Source organism: Lutjanus erythropterus, chromosome 15, assembly GCF_056507025.1.
Source record: "Lutjanus erythropterus isolate fLutEry1 chromosome 15, fLutEry1.hap2, whole genome shotgun sequence".
Classification (NCBI taxonomy): Eukaryota; Metazoa; Chordata; class Actinopteri; order Lutjaniformes; family Lutjanidae; genus Lutjanus; species Lutjanus erythropterus.
The window spans coordinates 4,963,368-4,984,563 of NC_139331.1; the positions used below are offsets into that span (position 1 = coordinate 4,963,368).

A 21,196-nucleotide genomic window follows, 5' to 3' on the forward strand; every position below is an offset into this window, starting at 1 on the left:
CTAAAATGGTTCTGGGAGGTTCTACTGCAGAAAAAAGAGTACATAAAACTGTTCACAACAAGGATTATCTTGGCCATGATTTCTGGACAGAGACATTGCTGTTTAGTTTTTCAAATGTACTTTTTGGTGCTTTGAGCACCACAAGATGAGTGCCATTTAGTCCCACTATATTGGAGAAAATGCAGACAACTCCACAGCTGATACCTCCAAACATCTTTGAATTTCACCAAAAAATCTATAAGGATAAATAGTGCTATAGGTAAGAGGAAAAATAAGGATTTCTGATTTTGGGGTTGAACTGTCCCTTTAAGTCCTTCAAGCACTGGTGACTGATCATGAAGATTCACACACACACATGCTGAAATGGTTCTTTCTGATTTAGACGAAGGGCTGAACTCTCACTTTGAGTCTTTGGAGCCATCAGTCAGCCTTGTAGCCCATCTTGACTTTTTTCATGAGCCATCTCTGTTTCCTCCCTGCAGGTGTCTGTCAGCTGACTTCACCTCTTAATGAATGACATTGTTCTTTCTGTCAACACATTCTTGGCACGCTTCAGTTGCCGCTAAACGGAACAGAGTTTCATCCCATTGTCTGTCTCTCTCACATATCTGGGTCAGGTTCACAGAAACAGGAAACATGGCTTAGCAGAGGTGCCAAAACACCCATGGGGACCTTCCCATCTCTGCAAACTCTACAGGTTTCTTAATTTTTCATAATATGAAAAAACACTATCTCATAACATACAGAAGAAAAATCATAGAAAAAAATATGAAAAGGAATGAAAGAACAGCTCACCAAACAGATATCACAAAAATCTCCTGATTAGATTTTGATGCTCAGTTAAATCATCTCAATAACAACTAGAAGAGTAGAGTGCAGAACCCCACCAGGCAACAGATGGTGAAGCACCTACTGCAATGCCACCACAAACTGCCAGACGCAACCAGTGGAGATTTGCAAAGTTCTGCCAGCATCAACAATGACCCCCACATACATTGTCCTGAGCTAAAACAAGATTTCAAATTAAAGCAGTTGTTGATCACTTGCGGCCCCTAGTGGTCGGTAAAGAAGAGTGAGAAGTCAGCTGGTAATGGTTGTATAAGACACAGCAGTCAGAAAATAGAACTACCGCCTCAGAGTTGGGTCTCCATCAACCAGTCAAGTTACAGTTCACATCCATGTCTGTCCACACTCATATAATGTCTGTAGTGAAGAGAGAAGGAATTTAATGTGGAACTGACCGCTACATTGACCTGTAACTTTGAAGGAATTTAATAAAAGATATTAAGTGTATTTTTTTGGCAAAATGAAAGTTCTCACCACATGTGATTCCAGTGAATAATTTCTTCGTAGAAACATGCTGTCTTCACTCAGAGACTATTTTTACAGAGGAGGACAGAGGACTGAGAGAGAGCCAAACATTATAACGTCACAAGGAAGTTGACCTTTGTCCTTTTGGATATAAAATCAGATCATCATTTTATCATATTAGATATTTGTGGTAATTTTATCGTGATTAGTGTCTTGAGAAATCTTGAGTTGTGTCCAAAAATATGTTCAGTGACGTTACTGTGACCTTTGACCACCACAATTTAAGTGAACATTTCTGTCAAGTGTAAAGTAATTCCTTCAAGGCATTCTTGAGATATTGCGTTCACAAGAATGGGATGACCTGAAAAAAAATACACAACACATAAAGCCTCCAACCATAAAAACATAAAAGTAATTTAAAAAGGGTTTTAGGATTTTTCGGGAATTGTAAATCACAGAGGTCCTTCAGCATACAGTCATGAATGTGCACAAAAAATTAGGCTGATTAGTTCAGTAGTACCTGTAAGCAATTATATGACTTATAACAATTAAATGTACTTCACTGACAAATATGCTAGTAATAGATACATGCGACTTAGAAAATCATTTTAACTCAGTAAGTCATGACTTTTATTTAGTTTCTCATAACTTTTCATAACCTAGAATTCAGAGTACATAGGCATCTACCTTGGATTTAGCAAATTAAACCTATTGGCTGAGTTTCATAATTTTGACATACTGTCTAATAACTGTGACCAAATATCTCATAATTTAGATATTTATAGGTATTATACTTAACATGTAACTGTCTGTAAATACAAGTTTTATTTTAGTGCCATTATATTTTGCAATATCAAAAACAAATCTTTATTTCAAATTGTCACCATATACATTTTATCAAAGAAAACATCTAAATCATACAAGAACAGATGAAGCACTGAGAAAATACAGAAAAGGACAACAGACACAATAAATAGTGTATTATAGTACAAGGATTGATGGTTTCTGTTTGTAAAATTTCATTTGTGAGAGTGCAATTTAGCAAGAAGTAAAATTAGATTAATAGGAAAATTTGCATTAACAGTATTCAAAGAGTAAATTAAAAAAAATGTTGTCAGCTACAAAGTTATTTCCACAGTTGTATTTCCACTTACAATACCAAAATAAACAGGATCTAATTAACAGAAAGAGCTATTTATTTATTATTATTATCATTATTATTAGTAGTAGTAGTACCATTTGACCTTGTTTGTCAGAAGGTATTTTTGTGGTCAAGACAGTCAATATTACAAACAACACAGATCTTTTTAACAGCAGCCATTCTGACATGAAATAGTAAACACAGCTGTTACCAATGATACTAATTAAGGTGAGTCAGGGTGCTTCTGTTGTGCATGTTAGCTAACTGGCTAAAAACTTTGCAAAACTAAATGGAACAAAACCTTAATTAGAATCATTGGTGTGTTTATCATACTATTTCAAGTGGCAGCTGTAAAAACGGTCTATTACGTCAATAAAATGTTGCTGCAGGAACCGAAACCAAATTGTACTGAAAAAGAGCCCTTATTTTGAAGGTCGTACCTCTATTCGTTTTATTTTGAAATTGGGAAACGGAAGTTATTTTCCCACGCGCTAGCCTCGTTGACAGGAGGTACTGATGTGATGTACTGACGTTATATATTTCCATAGCATCACTGCTGCTGGCCTACTAACATTGGCACTACTTCGTAATATGTAAACGGACTCTTTTGGCTTTAAAACGTGTCGTAGAAATATATATGTGAGGTCTCAAAGACCATTTTAACATCTGCGTTAAGCTTATTAAAAGTCGTCACTGTGTTGGATATTAGCCAGTGAACGCCAAAGGCTAGTGACATCAGGCTAACGTGCTAGCAGCGAGCGTGCATCCCCCGTGCTGTTTTCTCAACGAGGGTTATTTTCGTGAAGAGACTCAAGTCATGTCGATGACACCCTGAGGTTCATCACGGCAAGCCATGGTTAGGGACATATAAAGTGGTATTTGTAACGTAAACGACAGTTATAAACGACGCGCGTCTACGGAGTGTAGAAACATGAACATGCCGCTGGGTAGGAACGGGTTAATCGGGCTCGCTGTAGGGGCTACAGCCGGCTTGGGCTTGATTGCCTTCATCATTTACAGAGAGATCAGCAGGAGAAAAGCCCAGAGAGTGGTGCTGGAGGCCCGGCCAGCTCCGCGGCTGTTTGACGGTCCGGATGGAGCGACGTTGCTGCGGGAGACGCTGGATGCTCAGGGTGGGTTGGCTCAGCTCCGCCTGGCACTAACACCAGTGTGTCAGGAAGATTGTGTGTGTGTGTGTGTGTGTGTGTGTGTGTGTGTGTGTGTGTGTGTGAGAGAGAGAGAGAGAGAGAGAGAGAGAGAAAGATGGAGAGAGAAAGAGATGCTTGGTTTCAACTGCGTAATAGCAATCTATCCACTAGGGCTACAGCTATTACTTTCATTATCGGTTAACCTGTAAATTATTGTCATGATTAATCGATCAGTCGTTTAATCTACCAAATAGGCACCATCTATTTAATTGCACCTAACTATTATCATTTTCAGATAAGTTTCTCGATTAATTGATTAGTTGTTTAGGAAATAAAATGTCAGAAAATTGTGAAAAATGTTGATCAAGGCTCAAGATGATATCCTCAAATGTGTTGTTTTGACATAGAGGAGTAAGTAATATTTTAAAAGATGACTCAAAATGATTAATCGATTTTCAAAATAATAATTGAGTAGTCAACAGCTAAATGATTAATTTACTACTTGTTGCAGCTCTATTCCCAGAGCTCAGATTGATGTCTTCAAATGGCTATTTTGTCCAGCCAACTTTTCTAAACCTAAAGACTCTTTATTTACTGTCATAAATGACAAAAAAGAGCAAATCCTTACATTTAAGAATAGATAAGCAAGTAGTAATTATTTTAATTATTGAGTAATCTGATGATTATTTACCCAATTAATTGCTTAGCCTATAAAATGTCAAAGTCAAAAACGCTCATTACAATTTTCCAGAGGCCAAAGTAACGCCTTCAAATTACTTCTTTTGTCCAACCAACAGTCCAAAACCAAAAGACTTTCATTTACTGTCCTAAATGACAAAGAAAAGCAGCAAATCCTGACATTTAAGAGTTTGGAACTGGCAAATGTTTGACATTTTTTCTTAAAAAATGAAAGATCCCAGCCAGCCAGCCAGCGGGTTCAAACCCATCTTGCTGGGGCTGCCCTTCCAACTATCTCTGTAACCCCTTAAATATTTAGTATGAACACTGGTACTGAAAAGATGAATGAGTCTGGGGTTAGCATGCCAGTGTCCCTGCCTTTGCCTGCCAGGAGTGTAGGAGTGCACATGACAGTACACCTTCCCTTGCAAGTGTGAGGAGCTGGGAGAAGGACATCTGGGCTGCCTTTCATAGCCTGCTGCCACCTCAGCCTGGATAAACGGGGGGGGGGAATAGAGAAATGGATCCATTAGGGATTGGGGCAGATTTAGAGGTACAAGACTGACATAAATGCAAACATGTCTTACATGTTCTGTGTCTGTCTCTCTTCATCCAGAGCTGGAGGCTCAGCAGCAGGCTCTGGCAGCAGTGGAGGCAGTGGTGCAGGGTCTGTCTCCAGAGCAGCAGCTGGAGCTCAGGAACCAGCTGGACCAGGTGCTGAACTGCGTGTCCTCTCTGCGCACTGAGGTGGCTGAGCTGAGAGGCGGCCTTCAGGACATCGCCCTGCAGATCATCCAGGACGTCAAGTGAGTCAGAGTCTGCTGAGCTGGATAGCATCTGCCTTCTTAGAGTCTGATATTAAATAATATGTTTTTTTAGGGACATCAGAACTGAATCATATTGTGATGACACTGTTTAAATCTGAAATACTGCAAACTTAGTACTCCCAGTGATTCAAATATATCATGGTAAGTTACTGGGAAGTGTGTTATTTGTTGTATTTGAGTTTCTTAATATATATATCTCTAATGCAGGCATGAAACCGACACATACAGTGTAACTCAGTGAAGATGTAAGGAATTTCTCTTTGAAAGATACTTTTTATAAAATTAGAAAATGTGAGGGGACACTGAGCCAACCAAAGGCTGTGTTGCTCTTTCATATATTTAGCAGAGGAAGTGATTTTCTGCTGTTACAGTTAACAGATATCTGACAGAAAAAAAACGCACCACACAGCATTGTCCCAATTATTAAATTAGAACAGTTAAAATGAGAATGAACAGCAAACTAAAAACACTAAATGATGAAGGAAAAGTGAAAACGTCAATATGTTTGAAACTGAAGAAAGAGCTCGAAAAGAAAGCTTCAAAAAATGTTACAGAAGATTATGTAATGCATGCTCTCTTGTGTGAACTAGCTCAACTAGTGTTTGTCTATCTAACATCACCTTAATAATTAAAATCTCTTGAATCTTGAAAAGATCATTTATTGTTTATGTCAGTTGCATTTGATTTTTTTTAATTAAGGTGACGCTGGTTATATTTTCTATTGCAAATATGGTGATAAATATTAGTAAGATCAACAACAAGTCCCTCGAAACTTCAATCTTGGTAAAAACATTCTGCCAATGTTTCTGTTGCAGCTCAGTTGACGAAGTCTTTGACTGAAAGGCACAGAATGTGGATTTGGCTCTAGCAGCTTCATTTAGCATCTAAAGAGAGCAGAATGTTCCAATAACCAGGCTGTTACATGAATGATATGCAGTGAAGCTGGTTCTCCACACGGAGGTAGCTGGTGTTGTTTGACTGGTGTGTGTGTGTGTGTGTGTGTGTGTTCCTCCTCCTCATCCACATTCAGAAAGGGAGTGGAGGACAGTCAGCGGGTACGGCGGCGGCGCCATGTTCACAGGGAGCGCACAGACTCCACCAGCTCCAGCTCCATCTACTTCACCGCCAGCCAGGGCATGGCCAGCGCGTATGAAGAGACCAGTGAAGGAGGGTACGTCTTGGGGTGGTGCTCAAAATCAGTCTGCTCACTTGGTTTTGGAGATTTGGGATATCGTTTAAATTGTGTTTCTGGTGGCACCTTTTCATATCATACTACATTATATATATGATTGATGAGCAGTAACATTTTGAAAGCTGCATTAACTGATTGTCCAATATTTAGTATCATTTCTGCCCTGACTCACAGTTATTTGATCCATTGTCACTTCAAAAATATTGATCAGTGCAGCTTTAAATTATTTTTGTTGTTGTTGTTTGTGTCTTTGCCTTGTGGGGCAGATTAAGAGGACAAAATAATTTGCCTTCCTAAATACCAAAAAGAGGCTTTGAGTAATGGCCTCTGAGTGCAGCAGTGTTGTAACATTGTGCAGGAGCAGGTCAGGTTGACATCCAGGTTTGTGGCCTTTTTAATAGGCTTCCTAACAAGCTTCACCAGATAATTCCTGTTAATCTGTCCAGACGGTTAACTGGTGCCATGTGTGGCTGATGCTAAGTAACTAAGTGACACTCATTCCTGCTGGGTGTTTACAATGAACACTGCACTGTGCTCAAACAGTGACTGGAGAGAATAAAATACAATTCAGGAAGGCGAGCTGGAGTAACAGATCCAAGAGTTTAAACGCTTATCAGACACCAAGAGATTGGGTTTTCCAATATTATGAGCAGCGTTGGGCCTTGAGAGTAAGTGGAGGAGTTGAGAATAATTCCACTACTTTTTTACTTCTTTATAACAGTAAACTGAATATCTTTGGGTTGTGGACAGTACAAGGCATTTTAGGACTTTAGGGCTTTGAGAAACACTGAACAACATGTTTTGCCTATGTCTGACATTTTATGTAGACAACTAATCGAATAATTGATAGTTGCAGCCCTTAAAGTTCAGGTATTGGAAAAAATGGAATGGAACATCTGAGTACAACACACAGTGACATTTATTATTACTTATTTATTTATTTATGTTTGTGATCTAGCATTTTAAATTCACTTGTTCAGCTTTTTATTCTGAGACACAAAATGAGACCACAGTTTGTGTCCTAAACATTGTGAGCAGTTTCTACCAAAACCCCTGTAGCAGCTGTTCTGCTCTGTGGATTCTGCAGGGTAACAACAACACTGACAGTGCTGCTGAACTTTTCAGATGTAATTTTTCACTGCTGTGAGAATTCCACTCACCTCCATGACCCTCCATGTATGTCCCAGGTACTCGACGGCCTACGCCGAGTCGGACTACACGGATCGTGACACGGACAAAGAGGAAGGTGAGCGGGAGCCCGAGCAGGAGTCTGAGGAAGAGGAGGACAAGAGCTGCGCCACCGTCCTCACCCTCCGCAAGGATGACTCCCAGGAAGAAGAGGTGGAGGAGAGGGGGCTAGAGGAGGAGGATGAGGAGGACGAGGAAGAAGAAGAAGAAGAAGATGAAAGGAGGCTGCAGCTGGTGACTGAAGCTCCCAGTGGGGAGCTGGCTCTCCTCCTGGCTCAGAGTGACATCCTCCACACAGGAGACGCCAGCCTGAAGGCAGAGGGCTTCCGTCTGCTGCTGGACAACAGAGCCGAGGTGAGGGACACAATTCTGACTCACTGATCATGAAGAGAATATTGACATATTGTCAATGAGAAAAAAAAGAAATAACATAAAGAAATAACAAATGTCAGTAATGCTTCATGGTAAGACTTTCAACTTTTAGTAATTCCTGAACAGCTTATAGCACAACAGACTGACAGACATGCACATGTAAAGACACTTTGACCTGTACTCTTTAGACTCTGGTCACATCCACAGAGATAAACACTCCTGCAGACAAACCCAAGCGGCGTTGAACAGTGTCAGCACACAGTTTGACACTGATCCAGTGGTTCCCAAACTGTGGGGCAGGACCCTATTGAGGGCATGGATGACCAGGAGAGAAATATAGAATTAAAATAAGTTTAATGAACATGATTAATTTAGGGAAAATAAACTGATGCTGTCCTAATTTCACCAGAATTCAACTTGAATCCTTTTGTGTCAGTTACTGTTAATGATTGATAATAATTACGTCTTAGTCTTGGTGTTGGTGATTTGACTGTTTTTCCTGGAACTAACCGGGGGCAGCCTCACTACATGAGCTTGGCTAATACTACCCAGCATGCTACAGCTGATACACAACAGCTGGTGCACTGCCAAAATGTTGTGGGTAAAAGTCACGCTCTAGAGTTTCTGTTGCACATATGTGAGTTGTAGATATAAAAACCAAGGAAGTTGCGTATTGATCCGAACACCCTGCACTGAATGTTTTGCAAATATACATTACACTGTTAGACCCCAACAACTGATCATGTTAAAATCCCCGATATGATAAAGGTGTTGACTTTCCCATGTCTAATATATTCTCAAGGAAAAGAAGACCCTTAAAGGGAGAATTCTGCTCTTATCATGTGGATGTCAGATGATAAATTGTGGTCAACTGAAGCAATAAATTCCTCAGTGTGTGCTCACAGAGAGAGCTGAGTTTTCCTGCTGTTCTTCCTGCATCCAGTGATGCAGGAACCGTGTGCTAGATGAGTATTTTGTCACCTAACTCTGTTTTGGCCAACAAAGTAATAGCTATAAGTTATAGAGTGGTGATTAGGGCTGAGTAGTTTAAAAAACATGATACCAGTACCCTTAAAGTACTACTACTGACATCAATAGAGTACTTCAGTCAGTACTTTTCTACCTCAGTCTTACTCAGTGCTCGATGCTACGTTTCACCGGGAGATGATAATAATTAATAGATGATCGATTGACTGGTTGTTAAGAATTTGCTCCACCAAGTAAAATTTAATCATTCTACTAAAAATAAAGATCTAAAATATGACAGATTATTTTTATGAGTGTGCTCCACATGTTATCTGTATATGAGTTTAATATGTAGGCCTTTATGTCTTCATATGTTTCATAAGCTGTGTAATTCTGTCAGAATACGCAACATGTTGCTGTGGAAATAAAGCTGTGTGTGGGGGTGGGGGGGGGGTATAAGCACAATGTTTATGTGTTTTTACTAATGATTAATCAATTCATTGATCAATGAGCCTACAATTTGCCACCCTAGTTTCAACACACAAAGAATGAGTAATTCAACCAATCAGTAACCATTTCTCTGTCCTTGCAGTATGGAGACAGCAGAGAGTTTCTATGGCGACTGGCTCGGGCCTACAACGATATGTATGAGTCCACTGAGGACAAGCAGGAGAAGAAGACGTATGCGCAACAAGGTAATGGACACACACGAACCCCAATATAATGATTATTATATGAACTATTAACTCAAACATAAAGCCTCTATTTTGATTTTACTTAGAAATTTCACATATATACTTTGGTCAAGACTTTATCCTAACAGTGTTATGACATGCATATGTACTCAAAGTAAAGTATCCATGTCACACAAGTATTTCAGTCTGATTCAGTCGTTTTCCACCTTTCAAATCATACAGTACATGTACGTCCACTCACCCAGGTTGTGGAATAAACAACAGTGCAGTGAGCAGTCAGAGTAGGAACCTGGGAGTTTGAAGTATTTACAACAAAAAACCAGATGTAGACTGTTTGCACCTTGAAGACTGTTGTAGTTTGTGTCAGTGAGCTGTGAGCTGGTGTTGCAGGTCGAGAGGAGGCAGAGTTGGCCCTGAAGAAGAACGGCCTGAACGCAGAGTGCCACAAATGGTGAGACTGTGAACTCGACAAACACTCAACAACTCTGTGTACGTGTTAATACTCCCACTGAGGATCATTTGATCATATTTTGATGTGTGTTTTTGGCTGCAGGTTTGCTGTGCTGACAGCACTGACCTCCCAGCATGAGAGCATGCACAGCAAACTGAAGAGCAGCCACATACTGAAGGTAAAAGGCACACTTCAGCATCTGTGGTATTCCAATAAGAATTTTGTTCCAAGTTCAGGCTATTTCAATCTTTTGAGTTGTCTGCAGCATATGATTGATTTTTTTTTCTTCACTCAGGAGCATCTGGAGCGTGCCATCGCCCTCAGAGATGATGACCCCATGTGTTTCTATCTGCTGGGCAGGTGGTGCTACGAGGTGAGACAAACCAGGGCTGTGTTTTACCTGCTTTACCTGGTCTGATCACATGTAGACCTTTCAATAAATAGCAGCACTGTGAAAGGTCACATGTCATTCAAGGCATGAGTTCGATTGGTTGACGTCTTTGTGCCAATTGTGTGTCTGTGTGTGTGCAGGTATCCACTCTGGACTGGCTGGAGAAGAAGGCGGCTGCTGCCCTCTACCAGAGCCCCCCCAACTCCACACTGCATGACGCCCTCGAGAACTTCCTCAAGGTACCACACTGTCAGTGGTTTCTCCTGCTTCACTCTCACTGGCACCTTAAAGAAACAATTCAAAATCAAAAACAGATTTTTGCTCTGGCCTGTAGTGCTTTTTATTCATTTAGGTTTGTTTGGTGTGAGTTGCAGAGTTTTTGAGATATCTGCTGTAAAGATGTCTGTCTTCACTCCAATATAATGAGACCAGATGACGCTCTGCTTGTGGTGCTCAAAGCATCTCTTTGAGGCTTTTCATTTAGTGTGAGTTTTCCACATGGACATATGATTGTAAAGCAAAATGTTTGATAAATAAAATCTTGTGTTCTAGGCAGAGGAACTCAGTCCAGGCTTCTCCAAGACAGTGAGGCTCTACATCGCAAAGGTAACCAGTCCGATCCACTGAATGGGTGTTAAGATTGTGGCTTGCGAGGACGATAAACACTAATCACTCTGTTGTTTGACTCTTAGTGTCACAAGGATCTGGGAAACATCTCTGAGGCCACAAACTGGACTGAGCTGGCTCTGAAGATGCCCACAAACACTAATGATGTAAGAGCAAACACAGATACACTGTCTGCAGCAGCTACATGATACTCACCAAACTTGTATTTCAGCACTTGTGTTTATAGCTTGAGAGTTGTGAACAGATGTCAGTTCTGCAGATTACAGTAAGAACCAAACAAATCTTGAATTTCTCAGATGCATTATGAGATAAAACCCTAAATTATTCCCGCAATATGGTCAAATTTGTATTGTTAAAGTAGCAAAAAATGGAAACAACAATAACAAAGCAAGATCTCATGTAAAGGGTAAACAGCAAGATATAATAAACGAGTAAGATACAAACAAGATGGAATAAAACTGTGAGAACGTGCTGGAAAAACAAGTCAAGAAGCTAGAGAGAAAAGCTCAGTGGTGATCGAGAGCTGCTGGAACAAGCTGCCACATGTGCAGAGGAATTTACAGATTTGCAACCAAAATGCCCATAAACACGTTTTTCATTTTTCGTTAATTCCCAGGATGAAGAGACGTCTAACCTGGAGGCTGAGCTTCAAGTCCTGACTGACAGAAAAATCTGAACATTTTTTTCCCTCCTGACATCCAGCAGATGGAGCCACTCGACCAATGACACCGATTGGCTGGTCAGGCAGCCAGTCAGGGTTCATCCAATCACATGTACTCTACAGATGAAACACTCACCTTCTTTCCCTTCATTGGTGGATATCTTTGTTATACTGTCACTGTGAAATGATATGGAGTTTATTGATGTATATTTATTTATTTTCTGCTAACTTTAATGCAGCTTAATTGAGTCAGTATAACTGAGTAATATATACTGTATATTGTAATATATAAGGTATCTTTAATGTTTTTTTTAAACTGTTTCTTTGCCTTTTAACTGATTAAACACAACTCTTTTTTTCAGGCCCATCACCTTAATTTAACAAGCATAATTAAAGGATCAGTTCACCAAATTACAAATTATGAAAGTCATGCAGATGGGCTGCTAAACTCGGTATACTTCTCTCTCTCTCTCTCTTTTTTTTTTTTTTTTTCTGGAAATTTTTTAGTTAGATTTTTGTAAGAAATAACCAGTGAGTCCAAGGTACCTCTGAGCTTTGTTTTACAATATGGGGACAATAGAACCAAAGCCTGCTTCCACTGTTCGGGATGTGAGGTCTGAAACTGATTTCTAGAGCTCAGATGGGAGGAAATTCCCCCAACTGTGGAGCACGTCTGGAACCACCACAACTAAAATGTTATGGCACTGGCTGATAAATGTATGAATGCATATCAGGGCTGTTGTAGGTTTAAGAAAACATATGGAGCTAAGGAAGAAGGCAAACAGTCCAAGAAAACATCACAATCTCTGAAATTAAAGTAGTAAATTTACAAGAAAAAAAAATCCCAACTGTATGAGAAAAAAACTCAGATATTCTCAGAGATTATAAAATCAAATTTTCGAGACAGTTCCTGAGATTAAAAGTCAAACAAAATCTCAGAAAATCATTGAACAGTAACAGGTCCTGATGCACAATAACTATCACCCTATCCAAATCAGTATGTTGTTTGGTGTGTGAGGATACAGCTGGTTACATCTACGGATAATTCAAATGGGATTTATGGTACCACAGGACTCCTGATTTCAAAAAATCCACTGTAGACGTAATATGATGCAAACAGCGACATCTGTAGGATGATGAGGTTGATCCCACCTTTACAAAAAACACTCTGAGTTTTCTTGTCATAAATTTACCACTTTAACTCCAAGAGAATCCAAGTTTTTTTTTCTCATAAATTTGTAGATTTTTCTCAAATATTACTCTGCTCCCAAGCACCATAACTTTTTTCCTCAAACCTAAAATGGCCCCAAAGGCCCCAATATGCATAAATGTCACATAAATGTGATGGTACAGATAATGTGAAAACAGAGCTGGTAATCCAGTTTGATCAGGGATGTTTTAAAGAGCTTTAAGGGAAAGAGGACTTTTCTCCTCATAGATGAAATTTATTATTCTTATTTGTATTGTACACCCTTTATTCTGTCAGTTGCTCTTTGACAGATGTTTTTGTTTAGTGGAGATAAATGACATTTCCTTTACGTAGATACAGTGATATCACTGTAGTATTTTGATTAGACTATTGGTCTTCAAATTTTTTTTTTTTTCCAATGAAGCCCCAACTTCAAATCACTTAATGACCCCCTGAGAGTGTAGATGGTATAAAGCAACCGCACTTTGAATCTTTGCAGCCATCAGAGTAAAATGACAAAGTGCATGGAGCCTTGTGTTTGGTTGTGACTGAAAAGTCCTTTAATATTTTTGTACTTTTCCTTTGAGAGTATTTGCTGCCTTTGAGCTGTGAGTGTGTGTGAGCGTTTACATTCCTGTTATTTTTCTGAAGTGAAAGTGAAGCTGCAGTATGTTTATTACTTTGTGATTAACATTTTAATGACACTTTGTTTTCTATTAATTTATTCTTGTTGAAGTTAATTTTGCAGTCACTGCTGTTCATAACTGACACACTGATAACAATAAATAAAATTCTTTTTTGTATTAATGAATTGTTATTTGTAGTTGAATGTGTTTAAAGGATAACTTCAACATTATGGAAAGTATCCCTAAAGAGATGGACCTTTTTGTTTAAGAGTAAGAGCTTTTTTGGTTCACCAAAAAGGGCTGCTTTTTATTGCTCTTGTCAAACCCAAACTCCATTTACAGAAACAATAATTTTATTGTTGTCATCTTCAAACTTAACAGAAACAAAATAAAACTCACCAAAAAACCATCTTGGTTTGTCTTTCTACTGTTCCAACAATCACTAACTCGACTTTTGTCGAAACAAACCCTTAATTGAGAGCTGATGATTGTTGGACAAAAGACAAACAAAGACACTTTTGATGAGTGTTTTATGGTCGTAAAATTCCCCGTCTCTGTAAATGGAGTCTGGTGGGTTTGAATGGAACGATAAATTGGCTGGTCTGGTTAAACAGGATGTATCTGCTTGTCACCGTCTGACATTTAAAATAACAATCTGAGTCTGTGGATCACACTGCAGCCTGTTTCTCAGCAGGTTGCCTCCATACTGGACCAATGTACAAAAAGACTGTTGTTCCCGTTAGTCACATGGAACCATGGGAAAACAACATCCAGGTTGAAAAACACTAATGTAATAATCAAACCCTCCCCTTCCTGTGCATGTATGTATCATCCATAATAACAATATAGTAACAGTGACACTGCACAAAATCCTTCCTTGATGATAAGATGAGTAAGTTTAATACTAAAACAGATTTAATTTAGCTTTGAAGCTTATATACAGAAGGTTCTGGTAAAGACAAACAGAAAAGGGGCATGCCAGTAGTGGTGGTAGAAATTACATAAAAATGTAGTTTTGTAGGAACTCTTTCATTGCAAAATAATATTTCAACAGCATTCTCACAAAACATTTCACTGTCAGACATCACAAAACAAAGACCACTCAACAAAACGAAAGATCCCACAAACTATTTAAAATAGTTTTTACTTTTTTGTACACTCCTTAGATGAAACTAGAGGCACATTGCATTCAACGAAGAAAAAAACAGACTATATTTCTAATCATGACTTCTGAGATCTTTAGTTTGTCTGTTTTTTTGGTAACTACAAAATAAAGATCTAATAATTACATTAAGAATTTGTAATTATGGAAGGCCTTTTTAGTAACCATGTAATATTCAATGGATCTTATAATTAAATATCTCAGTATTGAGATTTATTTATAATAGTCGAGATGCTAAATCATAATTACAAAAAACTAGGTAATACTTCAATTTACAGGTCCTGTAATTTCATGGTAAATAGGTGGTAAATACTAAGTCACATATTAAAAATGTCTTTGAATTTACCCACAAAAAGTATGTTTAGGAAGTGTTGTTTTAATGTTGTTTAAGTAGGTGGTAAGTTACTTTCTCTGAAAGTACCTGAAAATTTACCCAAAATTTCATGATAAATATGTGATAATTAACAAGTATCATAATGGATTAATTATCACATACTTACATTGAATTCAGAGGTAATTTAGGGGTTACTTCTAGGAAATTTCAAATATATTACTTGGTAATTACCACCTATTTACCATGAACTTAGGTTATCCTTTAAATTGAAGTGTTATCAAAAAACTGTCACAAATTATGAAGTAGTATCTCATGAAGGCCTAACAGGTCTTGAATTTAAGAGATACTATTTCATCACTGGAGGAAAAGGTTTTTCCTTCCTTTTTTTCTTGGTTGAGTGCAGCGTGCTTCAGAATGAACGAGCCCTCAGTTTACAGAAAACTAAATGTTCCATCTCGCTGTGATCCAGAGGGCCAGACCTGCAGCCTGGATCGTCGTATCCACTCTCAAACCATCAAACCCCCCAAAAACACAAGACCTGTCATCTCTTGATTACCCACCAGTCTGAGGCTTTGTGTGAAGGCAGCAGTACCGGTCCAGATCACACACACATCACTTGAGTCAAAGATTGAGCCAACAGGGGTGACAGCTCAGTCCTTTGCATCACCCACTCCATCGGCGTTGATAGCAAACATGGCTTCAGCCTCTGGCAGGCAAGGCGAGTCGTAGATTTTACAGATCCTCGTCTCTCCTCTGCCTTTCCTCAGGTACAGACTGCAAACACAAGACCAGTGTGATGAAACCATGGTGTCACCGTTATTAATGTCTCCTCTACCCTACTGCTTCACTCACCGTGTAGTGGAGGCGTGAGCCAGAATGTTGCCTCCAATTGGTTTCTTGGGATCTGCAGAAAACATGGCGGCCCCGTCCACCTGTGCTACCACCTGGTTGGTTATCACCACGGCAACGCCGAACTGTTGAGACACAGGATTGAGGCAGGCAAAAGTTGGAGACCCTTCACATATCTGAACTATGTAGACTCTGTATGAGTTACATCAGAGTGAATGTAACTGTGTCTTCACAAGTGTCCTCTGAGAGTCCACCTGCAGCAGGTCCAGCTGCCTACCTCGTCCGCCAGTCTGAGCAGCATGCGGAGGAAGCGTCCCAGGTGTCCCTGTCTGGCCGACAGTTCCCCTCTGCCGGAGTAGTCTGTCCTGTACAGAGCTGTGGCGCTGTCCACGATCAGCAGAGCATACCTGACACACACAGTGACATGTCAGTATGGACACATGTAGTCTTGTAGTCCAACTTGGCAGTCAGATTCTAAACATGGACTGCAATTGTTGGATGCTTTATAGTTACTCAATATGTATTGTTTTTACCCTTTTTCACAGAACAGCATGTTGAGTACAAGTTAAGGACAAGTTAAGACTGTATGAGCACCGACTGACCTGGACTCAGCCATCATGGCAGAGGCTTGGTACAGCAGCTGGGTCTGATGGTCTGTGTTGAAGGCTCGGGCGTAGGCCACATTGTCCAGAACATCGCTGCCCACCAACCCGTACCTGAGAGCAGAGATGGGTCATGTGACATTCAACATCGGGTCTCCTTTCTCCTGCCCTGTATTGGCTTTTCCAAGTTAAAAGAAGCAGGCACTGAAGAGGCGGTCGGGTCCAGCACACATTCAAGACCTTAGCTCGAAATTAACTTCATAAAGCAAAGAAGTGAAAAATCAAGCAACCCAAAACAAGAGTGCAAGAGTGTAACAATACAAACAGTAAACCAGCAAATTTACAATAAATAAATTCATACTGAACTTAATTATAATCTAAAAAGAAAAATTAAACCGTTTCTTTTAATGACTACTTCTTTATGAGGTGGTCTGACAAACAATATATGAAATATCCACCACTGATATTAAAATGCTAGCTGTCCCAAATTTTAATATGCCTTAACCTTCTAAATTTTTCAGCTATGAGATTTTACATATATATATATATATATATATATATATATATATATATGTATATATATATATATATATATATACATATATATATATATATATATGTATATATATATATATATATATATATATATATATATATATATATATATATATATATATATATATATATATATACATATATATATATATATATATGTATATATATATATATATATATATAATTAAAGCTTTCCCCCATCATGGAATATTTTGCCACAACAACAACGAATGTAGGGCTAAAAAAAACAAAGACAAAACAAAATTGTTGAGTTCTAGTCTGCTAGGACTGCAAATGAAATGTTCTGACTGACCTGTCAGCGACGGCAAGGAGTCTCTCTGGTCTGAAGGTTCCCTCTGTGTCAATGTACATGGCTTTACCTTCTCCACCCCCCTGATCAATGGGCAGCTGTGGACACAGAGGACAGGGCTCAAAAAATAACCAGAACCAATAAAAGACACTTTGTTCTGTATACTGTAAGTTTTCTTTACTGTCTGTAAAGCCCAGTGAATCACACTATATTATATATAAGGGTGCCATGATTCTCCAAATCCATCATTTGACATGACTTTCAATTTTAAGGTCACAATTTGATAACATTTTTTAATTTAAACATTTTTTATTTTTTACTGAGAGTTATCCCACTATTAGACTGTCATGGCTTGATTAGTAAAGATCAACAGAGGATTGGTTTTATGCCCTGACAATTGTCATTTACATTTCAAATTCTTCTTTATAAAGATTGTCTGTATGGTATTTAACAGCCGGTAAGCTACGCTGTGTCATCCTTGAAGTGTTGCTTCTTTCTTTGGACACATGCCAGTAGCCACAAGCAGGTGGAAAGAAAAACAAACACTGGGAAAATCAGTGATTCTGCTTTTTGAGTCTTGAAATTGCGAGCTCATTTCGATCCATTTTTGATTCACTATTGAAATTGTGACATCCCTAATTACACAACACCACTGAGGCTGTCCTGGCAGAGTAAACACTCTCTGCAGTCAGTGTGGATTCTACCTGACACGTGACGGCGAGCGTGTGGCACAGCTGGGTCTTCCCCGTCCGAAACTCTCCAAACATCTCTGTGATGGAGCCCGTCTCAATCCCACCTGCAGGAGAAAACACAAGTCAAATGAAACAGGGCTTATTGTTCCTCCTGACCTGTCTGGAGTTAAAGACCTGGACCGTGGTTGGTCCAGTCTGTGCTGGGGGGTTACTAACCACTGATAATAATCAGATTGTCAGGGTGATAATCAGGCTGAATTTCTGGATGATAACATGAGATGTACGAACCCTGCAGGAGTTTGTCGAGCTCCTTGGAGCCTGTAGAGATCTGGATGATCTCTGCTCTCCTCTGATGGAACTCAGTAGCTGTAGTAAAACCCATGGGCACAAGTTTGGCAGCTTCAGTCTGACAGGGAAGGAAACAAAGGAAATGAAAACTGGTTGCTGTAGAATTACTAAATAGATTTTGGGTGCCTGACAAAGCACATGAAGTACAGCTGAACTGGCTGGATATATGGGTAGATATTTTAACACAGATATATTTGTATCATTGTATATATTAGCATATTAAATATCACCATTTCCATATTTGTCCTCACAAAAAAAATGTTAGGACACACTGATTAGTAACTAGTCATACTAAGCAATCTGTCCTCACAAGAAGAGCAGCAGGTTGGTTAACTGCTGCATCAGGACAGTCCAGTGACAGCTCATGAATAACTTACCAGAATCTTGTCGGCTTTGGCCTCACTGATGCCCTTGATGTTGAGCAGCTCCTTCTTGGGTGCATAGGCCACCGCCTCGATGGTGTGGAATCCTGCGTCCTCCAGCTTCTTGATGTCACTGGCACTGATTCCACATTGCTGCATGCAGAGACATTGAAAGAGGAGACAGTTGAGCGTAACTTCATTGGGAGAGAGAAAACTGCAAACGTTGTTTGTTTCCTCAACAGGCAACTTACTCCCCCAAAGAAAACCTGAAAATGCAAGATAAAAATTCTTCTAAGTTCCGTATAAGGAACAGTGTGTGTCAGGATACACACCTCCAGTCTGCATAGAGGCTGTGGCCCGAAGTTCTCTTCCTCCTCTACCTCTGCCTGCACCCGGGCCTCGCTGCTCATAGCCATGATCTGAGTGGGGAAACAGAGAGGAAACTCAGTGACAGGTGATGGTGATAGTACTGTCCAGGACTGCAACTAGCAATTATTTCCACAGTTGATCAATCTGATTATTTTGCTGATAAATCCATTAGTAGTTTCATTTATAAAATGTCAGAAAATGGTGAAAAATGTTGATCAGTGTGACCTAAAGCCTAAAATGACTTCCACAAATGTCTTGTTTCGTTCACAAGTCAAAAATCTTCAGTTTACTGTCATAAAGAAGTAGCTAAAGAAACCATAAAGTATTCACATTTAAGAAGCTGGAATCTGAGAAATTGGACTTTTTTTCTTAAAATGTAACTCAAACTGATTAATATTAACAAAAATAGTTGACAATTAAATTAATAAACCATTATTCGATAAATCGTTGCAGCTCTAGTCCTGTCCTAACTAAAGTGAGCAGAGAGCTGCTATGGAAGAGCTCAGGGATGTCATGTCAGTACATGTCCTGATTTATTAAAGGCTGAGAAACAGCTCAGGAAAATATTCAGAAAATTAAACCTATATACAATAGATATCTTTCAATATTCCGACTGAATATAATAGGCGGTGAATGCCTTCATTTGCATGGTTTACTTCCCTCCGTGTAATGTAGCTCAGTAACATTAATATATGACAGCACCATTAGTTAAATTTAAAAAGTATCAAATCGTAATGTAAATTTCGTCACACAGCTTTAGTACACATAATTTGCTAAATTAGTCAGGTCTTAGCAAAATTTAAGACTGACGTTGACATCTTTGTTAAAAAATTTTAACAAATTACCGTGGAAACTAGAAAAGAAGACCGTTATCTTCACAGCCGGTATAACTTGTGTTCTGAAGCAGCTTTATTTGAAGTCTCATTAGCATTTGAACACAATTACTTGAGATGTTAGCTTATTAGCATTAGCGCTGTTTTCGCATCAGTTTTAGCTATGGAGTTGACGTTTACTCCCGCAAACTAGCTAACAACGCGGCAACATCGAAGTGTCGACTTCAGTACAAGTCAATACTTGTGTCTTAACTTTGTATACTAATCATATGTCGTAAAAACATACACCTTTTCTGACATACCTGCAGGTTTTGCCTCCAGCTGCCTTCTTGTTTCCTGCAAACTCGACTGTTGGATAACCAAAGGTCCCGCGCGCACCGTATTGACGTTGTACGTAACGACGCCGCCGCTGACAAGCGTTCTGATTGGTCTTCATGAATGCAGGAAACCAACTTTACTCCTTCAAAGTAAAAGATGTGGGATTTCATTTTAGAAGTTGTAACAATAGGTCTTAAGTTTGATGTTCTTAACTCATCATATGAACAGGAATTATAGTCAAGAGTGTGTACATACAACACAACAGAAAAATTAAATAGTGCATAAGTTAAATAAAGAACAAAATAAATTAAATACTGATTACACAAACAGAGAGAAATGATTTACAGGTTATACTTGCAATATGTCATAAAAATCAACATATTTTCTTTTGTGTACGAATGCAATTGACATCTAAGGTTATTGTCTAAATTTTCCATTGATTTGAGAAAATACATTTAAATGCCTAAATACATAAATTTATATATAAAACAACCATTATTCATTTCCATATAATTTTTCATCAAAGCCACAGGAGAGAGGAAAAAGAGCTGCAGATTGCTGACCCCCAATATACATGGATAAACTGCACTAAAATGTAGGGGGAAAATATGTATTTTGGGAATGAATTGCCCCTTAACTCAATATTTTAATATTCAAGGATTCTCATTTCTTATAAGATACTACAGTGTTACACTTGCTCTGTCACAAAAATGAATGATCTTTTTTATTATGTCGAGTGGGGTTTTGTGACTATTCCAGTATTTATTAGCAGTCTCAGGCCAGTGTGCACAAGCTCTACAAATGGGTGTTTTCATTTAATTATTCCTCACTCTATTGCAACTAAACTACTACTTGATTGTTTGTATATCTTCAGTAGAAACGTTACACCAAGACCACTATAAGACCTCTAGAGAAAGATCAGCATCACAGTTTCAATTCTGCCTCTGACGCTTCACTGTAAGCTACACAAGGGAGGACAGCCACTTCTCTTGAGGCTGG

The 21,196-nt window shown here is 38.9% G+C and overlaps 2 protein-coding genes across 2 annotated transcripts; one reads left to right on the plus strand and one right to left on the minus strand.

The window, feature by feature from the left end:
• Nucleotides 1-2,875: 2,875 nt before the first annotated feature.
• rmdn3 (regulator of microtubule dynamics 3) lies at nt 2,876-12,066 on the plus strand. The gene is made up of 12 exons (XM_084737875.1): nt 2,876-3,585; nt 4,895-5,084; nt 6,136-6,276; nt 7,485-7,839; nt 9,416-9,518; nt 9,909-9,969; nt 10,072-10,147; nt 10,265-10,342; nt 10,501-10,599; nt 10,913-10,966; nt 11,053-11,133; nt 11,604-12,066. The coding sequence occupies exons 1-12, from the start codon at nt 3,384-3,386 to the stop codon at nt 11,661-11,663; spliced, it is 1,500 nt and encodes a 499-aa protein (XP_084594001.1). The 5' UTR covers nt 2,876-3,383; the 3' UTR covers nt 11,664-12,066.
• Nucleotides 12,067-14,336: 2,270 nt separating this feature from the next.
• rad51 (RAD51 recombinase) lies at nt 14,337-20,287 on the minus strand. Its single transcript, XM_084736937.1, has 10 exons — nt 20,182-20,287; nt 19,010-19,096; nt 18,693-18,830; nt 18,256-18,373; nt 17,980-18,071; nt 17,279-17,373; nt 16,411-16,524; nt 16,086-16,215; nt 15,812-15,933; nt 14,337-15,733 (listed from the first exon to the last, which is right to left on the minus strand). The coding sequence occupies exons 2-10, from the start codon at nt 19,091-19,093 to the stop codon at nt 15,610-15,612; spliced, it is 1,017 nt and encodes a 338-aa protein (XP_084593063.1). The 5' UTR covers nt 19,094-19,096; nt 20,182-20,287; the 3' UTR covers nt 14,337-15,609.
• Nucleotides 20,288-21,196: the final 909 nt, after the last annotated feature.

Coding starts and splice junctions, on each gene's coding strand:
- rmdn3 (XM_084737875.1), top strand. CDS start 3,384: ATGAACATGCCGCTGGGTAGGAACGGGTTAATCGGGCTCGCTGTAGGG. Junction 10,148..10,264: donor AGAGCAGCCACATACTGAAG/GTAAAAGGCACA, acceptor TTCTTCACTCAG/GAGCATCTGGAGCGTGCCAT. Junction 10,600..10,912: donor CCCTCGAGAACTTCCTCAAG/GTACCACACTGT, acceptor CTTGTGTTCTAG/GCAGAGGAACTCAGTCCAGG.
- rad51 (XM_084736937.1), bottom strand. CDS start 19,093: ATGGCTATGAGCAGCGAGGCCCGGGTGCAGGCAGAGGTAGAGGAGGAA. Junction 18,374..18,692: donor CCAAAGCCGACAAGATTCTG/GTAAGTTATTCA, acceptor CTTCCCTGTCAG/ACTGAAGCTGCCAAACTTGT. Junction 15,934..16,085: donor TGCTCAGACTGGCGGACGAG/GTAGGCAGCTGG, acceptor GTGTCTCAACAG/TTCGGCGTTGCCGTGGTGAT.